At 40.5% G+C, this 10,725-nt stretch overlaps 1 protein-coding gene across 1 annotated transcript in view; it reads left to right on the top strand.

Moving 5' to 3' along the window:
* Positions 1 to 188: 188 nt before the first annotated feature.
* The window catches only part of SARC_00748 (hypothetical protein), a gene marked incomplete at both ends in the record, with an annotated part of 13,285 nt that continues 2,748 nt past the window's right edge, over positions 189 to 10,725 (top strand). Inside the window, 10 exons of the mRNA XM_014305552.1 lie at positions 189 to 305; positions 1,540 to 1,617; positions 2,219 to 2,349; positions 3,447 to 3,536; positions 4,743 to 4,804; positions 5,410 to 5,463; positions 7,057 to 7,292; positions 8,127 to 8,230; positions 9,370 to 9,487; positions 10,159 to 10,350. Coding sequence (XP_014161027.1) covers positions 189 to 305; positions 1,540 to 1,617; positions 2,219 to 2,349; positions 3,447 to 3,536; positions 4,743 to 4,804; positions 5,410 to 5,463; positions 7,057 to 7,292; positions 8,127 to 8,230; positions 9,370 to 9,487; positions 10,159 to 10,350 — 1,182 coding nt within the window. The remainder of the gene's footprint in view (positions 306 to 1,539; positions 1,618 to 2,218; positions 2,350 to 3,446; positions 3,537 to 4,742; positions 4,805 to 5,409; positions 5,464 to 7,056; positions 7,293 to 8,126; positions 8,231 to 9,369; positions 9,488 to 10,158; positions 10,351 to 10,725) is intronic.

The following is a 10,725-nucleotide window of genomic DNA, read 5'->3' as shown; positions in this document are numbered from 1 at the left end:
TGTGTGTATATATATATATATATATATATATATATATATATATGTATATATATATATATATATAGGTATATATATATAATACATTCCTTCTTGTCCGTTATTGGAGCCAATTGCCAACAATAGACGGATGTGTGATGAAGTGTTGATTGACACTCACATGTGTGTTGCTGGCTTTGTGTTTCTTACAGAGGTGCTACTACGTGCTGAAGGACGGTTATCTGCGTGTGTTCCGCAATAAAGCCGACAGCCGCAATAGCCAAGTGCATCCCAGAGCATGTGTGCACGCCTCACATCTGGTGTTGGTGGTATGTGCCTTCACAACCTCGGCTGTATATGTATCTCAACCCTAAAAATCCCAAACCCTAAAACCCTGTGGTATGGCTGTGTATGTATTTTTCACGTAACCAATGGCATGATTGCTGAATGTCTGGTTGTGGGTGTGGTGGTTGAGTGTGCTGTAGTAGCTGTGTGTGTTTGTGTGTGTGTGTGTGTCCTGTGGTGAATGTGTTCACATGTCATATCTGGTCTTCGCGATATCTGCTGAAGTGCTCCTGTTGGGGTTTAGGATTTTAGGGTTAGGGTATCTGCTGTAGTGCTGTTGTTGGGTTTTAGGTTTTCCCTTGACAGTTTCATATGCGTGTCGTATCTGTCATTTGTGACATGTGGCACCAGAGAGTGGCGGGTGGGAATGTTTTAAGGTTTATTGGTTTAGAACCCTAAACCCTAAGCCCTAGACAAGCAAGAGACTCCTTCCCCGCATTGTTCGGTGTGCCTACATCTCAGTAATCGGCTGCCCTGTTGGTTGTTCATAGTCTGTTCGTCTGCTGTGGTCTGTTAGTGTACTATGTACCACATCTCCTACGTTTACCTATTATACTATTACCTATGTTTTCCTATTATACTTTTACCTATGTTTACCTATTACCTATTATACTATTACCTATTTTTACTATTACCTATGTTTACCTATTACCTATTATACTATTACCTATGTTTACCTATTATACTATTACCTGTGTTCACCTACTATTATACCATTACTTATGTTTTCCTATTACCTATTCTACTATTGCCTATGTTTGCCTATAACCTATTATAATATTACCTATGTTTACCTATTACCTATGTTTACCTATTACCTAATATATTATTACCTATTGTACTATTGCCTATGTTTATCTATTGCCTATTATACTATTCCCTATGTTTACCTATTACCTATTGTTTGTATACAAATCATGCTGCTGGCCGTCTTCATGGTTGATGCTACCAACGTAAGGTGTGGACTGGTTTAGGTCAGGACATTTCCGATCTAACCTTTGCCCTGGTTGCGGTGAGGGGTTTCTGTGTGGGCCACGAAGTTCGTAGTGAAACCCTAAACCCTAAAAACCCCAACCCACCTACGCCCGCCCTCCCAGACGGTCACATCCCTTTCTTTAAATGCGTCTTGTCACGTGCACGTACACATCCCTTTTATTGATAAGACATTCCCATTGGCTGTCACGTCTCCTTGACAACGGTTACTCTGTTTGTCTTCAGACGAGTTCACAGTCAGCCGAGCCCACGACGTTCTCCATTCGACTGCAAAACAAACTGAAACAACTGAAAGTGAAGACGGTGAGTTGGTTTTAGGGGTTTCAAGGTTTTAATCGGGGAGTTAGCTGTAGGGTTTTTAGGGTTTTAATCGATGTGTCAGTGGGGAACGGTGTCGGTTGAGGTTGTACATCTATGTGCACGAGGATGAAGATGAAACGTATTGATATGTACCAACTGTTGTCATAGCATTTTTATGTCTATTTATTGACTGTTGTTATAAGCTTTTTATGTCTATTTGTAGACTGTTGTCACAAGCTTTTTATGTCTACTTATAGACTGTTGTCATAAGCTTTTTAATGTCTATATATTGACTGCTGTCATAAGCTTTTTATGTCTATTTATAGACTGTTGTCATAAGATTTTTATGTCTATTTATAGACTGTTGTCATAAGTGATCAGTATAACTATTTGTAGACTGTTGGCAACAGCTTCAAAATTCCTGGACAGTGCAAAGTAGGACCATACTACTATGTTTTGCAATCCATACCACCACACATACACACGCATTTATATATATATATATATATTGTTTGTTTGTTTGTTTGTTTGTTTGTTTGACGCTTTTTCTTGTTTGTTTTTTGACATGTGTATCTGTTTGTCACGTACATATGTTTGCTTACAGACGGCAGAGCGGCAGAAATGGATCGTTGCGTTTGCTCAGGCGCAGATGTTATATCCTGTGGAGTTGTCGCCGACGTCATCGCTCGAAGGGGACGATGACATGGGGATGGAAGAGAGCGCTTATAACCAGAGGTAACCATGGCAACGCCAGGAGGGATCTGTCAACTGGCGTGGCAATGTTGGTGACGAGTGGAAGTGGGTTTCAAATGGACAGGGCAGAAAGTTGTCGCACGTTATTTTAGGACAGACAGTTGTTCCGATTTATTTTGGGACCGACAGTTGTCCCCCTTTACTTTAGGGCAGACAGTTGTTCCACTTTGTTTTAGGACAGAGGGGATGTTGAGGTGCTATGTGCTGGCTGATATGTGATGTTCTGCAGGGCACTTGCCGTGTGTGTTTGATGGTCTGAGTGTCAGTAGGATTTCCACTTTGTATCGCGTCTTAGCGACCGCGTGTTGTTATATTCTCAGATAACCTGCTCTCTATATCTGAGGTGTAGGTCATGATTGGTCAGTGTGCGTGCACGCTACTGCTTCAGCCTACGTGTATGTGTTTGTGTATGTGTATGTGTATGTGTATGTGTATGTGTATGTGTATGTGTATGTGTATGTGTATGTGTATGTGTATGTGTATGTGTATGTGTATGTGTATATGTATGTGAATGTGTATATGTATGTGTTATTGTATTTGTATGTGTATATGTATGTGTATATGTATATGTATGTCTATGTCTGTGTCTGTGTCTATCTCTATGTGCATGTGCATGTGTATGTGTATGTGTATGTACGTGCCATGTACAAGTGTGCGTTGCTTTGTGTCTGGTACATATGTCCTTACTGATCACTGTTAGTCACGCATTGGTCGCTGCATAACTCATATTCCTGTTACCATTGGTTATGTACCCTGTCTTTTCTCACAAATAGTCCTGTCCTCTTTTTCAGTTTGTCTCTTATTTCCATTGGTTTTTTATGTGCCCTGTTCTTTCTCACATATATTCCTGTCCTCTTTTTCAGGTTGTCTCTTATTTCCATTGGTTTGTTATGTGCCCTGTCCTTTCTCACATATAGTCTTGCTCTCTTTTTCAAGTCGTCTCTTATTTCCATTGGTTTGTTTTGTGCCCTGTCCTTTCTCACATATAGTCTTGCCCTCTTTTTCAAGTTGTCTCTTATTTCCATTGGTATGTTATCTGCCCTGTCCTTTCTCAAATATAGTCCTGTCCTCTTTTTCAGGTTGTCTCCGAGTGCACTGCATCGAGTGGCTACCATGCCCACAGTCACCACTCTACTCCACGACTTCATGGAGACACTAATTCAACGCAGGTATCACAACACACGCACACACGCTTGACACACACGTACACACGCTTGACACACACTCACATACGCATGACACACACTCACACACTCATGACACACACTCATGACACACGCTCACACACTCATGACACACACTCACACACGCATAACACACACTCACACACGCATGACACACACTCACACACGCATGACACACACTCACACACTCATGACACACACTCACACACGCATAACACACACTCACACACGCATGACACACATTCACACACTCATGACATACACCCACACACTCATGACACACACTCACACACTCATGACAAATACTCACACATGCATGACACACACTCACACATCTTATTTGTTTGACATGAGTGCTAGCGTTGTACTGTGGTAGTTGTTTTGGGTACCACTGTTGTAGTGTGGTAATTTGAGTGATAGTGTTGTAGTGTGGCAATATGAGTGATAGTGTTGTAGTGTGGTAGTATGAGTGATAGTGTTGTAGTGTGGTAGTTGTTTTGAGTGCCACTATTGTAGTGTGGTTGTAGGAGTGATAGTGTTGCTGGGTGGTAGTATGAGTGATAGTGTTGTAGTGTGGTAGTTGTTTTGAGTGCCACTATTGTAGTGTGGTTGTAGGAGTGATAGTGTTGTTGGGTGGTAGTTTTGAGTTGTGTGTGATGTCCAGTTATTGACATAAAATCGGTGCTGGGAGGGCACCCAAATTTGGTATACTAAAGGGAAATAAGGAAATAAGGATGTCCATCTTTAGGCCAATCAATATTGGGGAGGTCTTAGGCCGACCCATTTTAGGCCCATATTAGGAAGGTCTTCGGCCGATCCATCTTTAGGTCTATATTGGGGAGGTCTTAGACCAATCCATCGTTAGTCCTATATTAGGGAGGTCTTAGGCCGACCCATCTTTAGGCCTTCATGACTTAGTTTTGTTAATAGTATGTGATATTTATGTGTGTCATTCTCTCAAGCATACTATAACACATGAAATATAGTCACACAATTGATCATAACACTACACCACACTCATTAAAACACAACACCACACTCATATAAACAGAACACCACACACATTAATACACAACACCACACATTCTAAAACACAACACCACACACATTGAAACACAACACTGCACACATTAAAACACAATACCACACACATCATCCTAAATATATCCTTAAACTGCATCGCATGGGCAGAGGTAATGTGCTGGTGGCAATGGAGGCGGTGGAAGAGGACTACACTGCAGCCGAGACCACAGGTGACGTTAAGTTGTGTTGTGTTGTGTGTTGTGTTGTGTTGTGTTGTATAGTGTGCGTTGTGTGTTTTTTTTAGTGGTATGGAAGTGTGGTTGTAGGTCTGTCCATGATACACACTATATGTTATACAGTTGCATAGCATGTCTAAATGCACTAAGCTGAACACACACAGCAGCCACACCCACGACACCTCTTTAGAAGTGAGGTGTCACAGTGTGGTGCCACGGCTGCAGCTCAGCTGTTGATCACTTTATACCGCTGCTAATATACCCCAAAACCCTAAAACCTTAAAACTGCTCACATACCCTAAAATCCTAAAACCATAAAACTGTTCATATACCCTAAAATAAACTCTAAAACCCAAAAACTCCTCATGTACCCTAAAATCCTAAAACCTAAAACCCTTCATATACCATAGCCTTCTAAATGAAACACAAATACCCTAAAACCTAAAACTTAAATCCCTAAAACTGCCTAAACCCTAAAACTGCTCATATACCCTAAAACTCTAAAACTGCCCATATACCTTGAAACTTGAAACCCTGAAGTTCGACAACCTCTTACTATTCAAGTGCTCATGAATGTAACAATTCCATTCCATTCGCAGGAGAGCGGCAGAAGATTTTGACGAAAATGCACTGCCAAGAGATGGACCTCTGCAGTGAGTGGTGTCTGTGTGTGTGTGTGTGTACTACACTATACTACTATACTACTATACCACTATAATGCTATACTACTATACCACTATACTGCTATACTACTATACTACTATTCTACTATTCTACTATACTACTACATTACTATACTACTATACTACTATACTACTATACTGCTATACTACTATACTACTACATTACTATACTACTATACTACTATACTACTATACTACTACTATACTACTACATTACTATACTACTATACTACTATACTACTATACTACTACATTACTATACTACTATACTACTATACTACTATAATACTACATTACTATACTACTATACTACTACTATACTACTTTACTACTACATTATTATACTACTATACTTTTACATTACTATACTACTATACTACTATACTACTATACTACTATACTACTATACTACTATACTACTACATTACTATACTACTATACTGCTACACTACTATACTACTACATTAATATACTACTATACTACTACATTACTATACTACTATACTGCTACACTACTATACTACTACATTAATATACTACTATACTACTATACTACTATACTACTACATTACTATACTACTACACTACTATACTTTACTTTACTATACTACTATACTACTATACTAATATACTTTTACATTACTATACTACTACACTACTATACTACTATACTACTACATTACTATACTACTATACTACTATACTACTACACTACTATACTTTTACATTACTATACTACTATACTACTACATTACTATACTACTATACTACTACATTACTATACTACTATACTACTACATTACTATACTACTATACTACTATACAGCTATACTACTATACTACTAAATTACTATACTACTACATTACTATACTACTATACTACTATACTACTATACTGCTATACTACTATACTACTACATTACTATACTACTATACTACTATACTAATATACTACTATACTAATATACTTTTACATTACTATACTACTATACTACTATACTACTACATTACTATACTACTATACTACTACACTTATATACTTTTACATTACTATACTACTACACTTATATACTTTTACATTACTATACTACTATACTACTATACTACTATACTACTGTACTACTATACTACTATACTACTATACTACTACTATACTACTATACTACTATACTACTATACTACTACATTACTATACTACTATACTTTTACATTACTATACTACTATACAACTATACTACTATACTACTAAACCCGGATACTGCAAGAACGTCTGTCGCCGGTGAATCCCACTGGCCTATTTTTTTATACCACTGAATATATATAATTCACTAGTTCGATCAGTGTTCCATTAGTGTTCTATCTATAGCCCACTAGTTCAATTAGTGTTCCGTTAGTGTTCTATTCATAGCCCACTAGTTCGATCAGTGTTCCGTTACTGTTCGATTTATAGCCCACAAGTTCGCTTAGTGTTCTATTTATAGCCCACTAGTTCGCCTAGTGTTCTATTCATAGCCCACCCGTTCAAAGCGTATTCCTCCCCCCCCCCCCCCACACCCACCCCAGTGTTCTCCATGCGTGAGTCTCTCCGTGGCTTTACCGATCTACTACGAGCGTATCAGACCGAAGTGCAGCACAAGTTAGACCGCACACAGCAGAAGCGCCGAGGGGCTGAACGCACACTCAAGGCACTGCTCAGTGACATCGACGACATGGAACGGTCGGGGCACTTTCTGCAACTGCTGACCAAGAGTCATGTGACGCAGCAGAGAGAGGCCAGGCGCACCCTGGGCCAGAAACGGGTGGGTTGTCATGGCAACCGCCTGTGGGGAGTGAATGGCTAGGGTGGCGGCTAGGGTGTAGTGCGTGGGGGTGGGGGTGTGAGGGAGGGTAGGGAGAGGTGACGATAGTTCCTGTGGTACGAGTAATGGGTGTGTGTTAATGATTGGGAGTTAGTGGTGTGTTAGGGGAGACCATGGGTTATGCACAACCATCGCAATACAACACACAACAAAATATAACATAACAGAAAACAACGTAACACAACAGAACACAACACAACACCACACAACACAACACAACACTACACAACACAACACAACACAACACAAACACAACACAACACAACACAACACTACACTACACAACACTACACAACTAAACACAACACAACACAACACAACACAACACAACACAACATAACATATCACAACATAACAACCCAACATAACTAAACACAACTAAACACAACACAACAACAAAAATAAAGCATGGCACAGCACAACTAAACACAACACAACAACAAAACAAAACATGGCACAGTACAACTAAACACAACGAAACACAACGAAACACAACACAGCACAACACAACAAAACACAACACAACACAACACAACATAACATAACATAACATATCACAACATGACAACATCTTAACATAACTAAACACAACTAAACACTACACAACAACAAAAACAAACCATTGCACAGCACAACTGTACACAACTAAACACTACACAACATAACACAACACAACACAACACAACACAACACAACATAACATAACATAACATAACATATCACAACATAACATAACAACAACTAAACATAACTAAACACAACTAAACACAACAGGTGATTCGCAAAACGGCAAGCGAAGGGGCGTACATCCACACGGACAACACAGACGACCTGTCACAGCCACACTCCACACAGCCACCCGACAACGGCACCTCAAGGTATGAGAACACCTGGCATACACCTGTCATTAGGAAAAAGAGGACATGCACCTGTCATTAGGAATAAGAGGACATGCATAAGTCATTAGGTATGAGAGGAGTGGCATTGGTCTATGCCGTCCAGACACTTGTTATTGCAATGGCACGGGGTGATTGATCATGTAGTGTACAGTCGTTCTTGTGCATGGCACTATACGTCACTAGTAGCACCACCCCTCCACCCGCCGTTTGCGATGTGGTAGGTGAGTGTTGGGTTAGTCTTGAGACATGTCTAGTCACATGTTGTGTTGGTTTAGTTTTGAGACATGACTAGTCACATGTTGTGTTGGGTTTGTCTTGAGTCATGTCTATCCACATGTTGTGTTGGTTTAGTTTTGAGTCTTGACTAGTCACATGTTGTGTTGGGTTTGTCTTGAGTCATGTCTAGTCACATGTTGTGTTGGTTTAGTCTTGAGTTATGTCTAGTCACATGTTGTGTGTGCATTGCATGGATAGCTGTTCATCTGAGTCTTCTTTAGGTTGATGAATTTTAGTTGTTTTAGGTATTTTAGTGTTTTAGGTATTTTAGTTGTTCTAGGTATTTTATTTGTTTGTGTATGTTCAAAAGTGTCGAAGGCAAAAGTGTATGTCAAAATGTGTTTAAGTTAACTTTGTATGTTAAAATGTGTTTCAGTTAAGCTTTTATGTTGAAATGCATTTTAGTTGCATATGAATGTTAAAATAAGTTTAAATGCAATACCTGGATATAGTTTATAATAGCACCATTTGATCCAGAGCTAGCTTGAACGGACCGTTGGCGTTGGGATGGCTATGTGCGAATGAGAGGGGTCTACAGTGTAGCCGTCCTATCACATCTGTCTCACACCCTGTCATGGCTTGTCATGGCTTTGTAGCCATAGTAACATACTCACACCCTGTCATGGCTTGTCATGGCTTTGTTGCCATAGTAACATACTCACACCCTGTCATGGCTTGTCATGGCTTTGTTGCCATAGTAACATACTCACACCCTGTCATGGCTTGTCATGGCTTTGTTGCCATAGTAACATACTCACACCCTGTCATGGCTTGTCATGGCTTTGTTGCCATAGTAACATACTCACACCCTGTCATGGCTTGTCATGGCTTTGTTGCCATAGTAACGTACCCGAAGGTAAGATCAATGTATCAGACGACCTCTCAGATGACTCGGATGAATTCTTTGAGATTGAGGAAGATTGGTCTCCGCAAGAATTAGAGACCATTAAAATGGCCCAGGTAAGGTTTAGGGTTTAGGCTCTAGGGTGTAGGCTTTAGAAAAAAAGACATGACCACCGGTGCCTCGTGACGTGCCAGATATTCGGAGTGTTTTCTATTACCGGCATATGAGTTCTAGGGTTTGTGTATGGTTTAGGGTTGCCTCACATGCTGTTGAATTGAGCGATGGCTCCTCCTGACATGTGACACGTGACACTTGTGCTGCTGCATCATGCGCTGTGGTCTGCTGAGAGTTGTATGTTGTGTGTTGTCTGAGGGGATTGAGTCGTCTAGATGTGCGTCTATGCCAAATGCTGTGATATGACGTTCGCCATTTGACTGTACTGTTTGTGGATTACTACCATGGACACTGACACTGACATTGACACTGTGACATTGACATTGACACTGTGATATTGACATTGACATTCGCACATGTGTCACAACGGCTTCGTATTGTGGCGCTGATCGATTATGTAACACACCAGAGAGTACGCCTATCAGCAGTAACAATGGCAAATGCACATACAAACCACATCACAAGACTACTATGGCTACAATCCTAGACGCGCTGATTACGCCTGTCCTTCACTTGCACACACCCATCCAATCACGCATTTACCTTACTTGCCTATTCCTCTACCCATCCAATCACGCATCTACCTTACTTGCCTATTCCTCTATCCATCCAGAGCGTAAACCACTTACGTGCACATAAACTGGTGGTGCCACACATCACACCCGCCACACGTAACGACGACTTAGCACGGTTTGTGCGCGCAAGAGACTTCAGCGTAGCCAATGCAGCGCAGATGTACTCAACCTACGCCACATGGGCCAAACAGTTCGGACCACACGACATCCCTCCACACACCCTCACCAAGGTATGTAACACGCTCACTCACTAAGCTATGTGGGTGTATGTAACACACTCACTCACAAAGCTATGTGTGTGTATGTAACACACATACTCACCCAGCTATGTGTGTGTATGTTTCACACACACTCACCAAGGTATGTGTATGTATGTATCACACACACTCACCAGGGTATATGTGTGTATGTGACAGTGCTACAGTGTAAATCACTTGGATTGTGTTATAGATTTGGTTGTCTCTCACAGCGGCCCTGCCGCGAAGTCCCCGTCATCAACGAAGAAGGGATGTTTAGGGCTTTGGGATATTTTTGGAGGACTGTGGGTTTGCTACGCAGCATATATTATATATATATATATATATATGTGTGTGTGTATGTATATA

Source organism: Sphaeroforma arctica (genome assembly GCF_001186125.1).
Source record: "Sphaeroforma arctica JP610 unplaced genomic scaffold supercont1.26, whole genome shotgun sequence".
NCBI lineage: Eukaryota > Ichthyosporea > Ichthyophonida > Sphaeroforma > Sphaeroforma arctica.
Note: the sequence above shows the minus strand (reverse complement) of the source record. Positions and strands in the feature narration are given on the sequence as shown.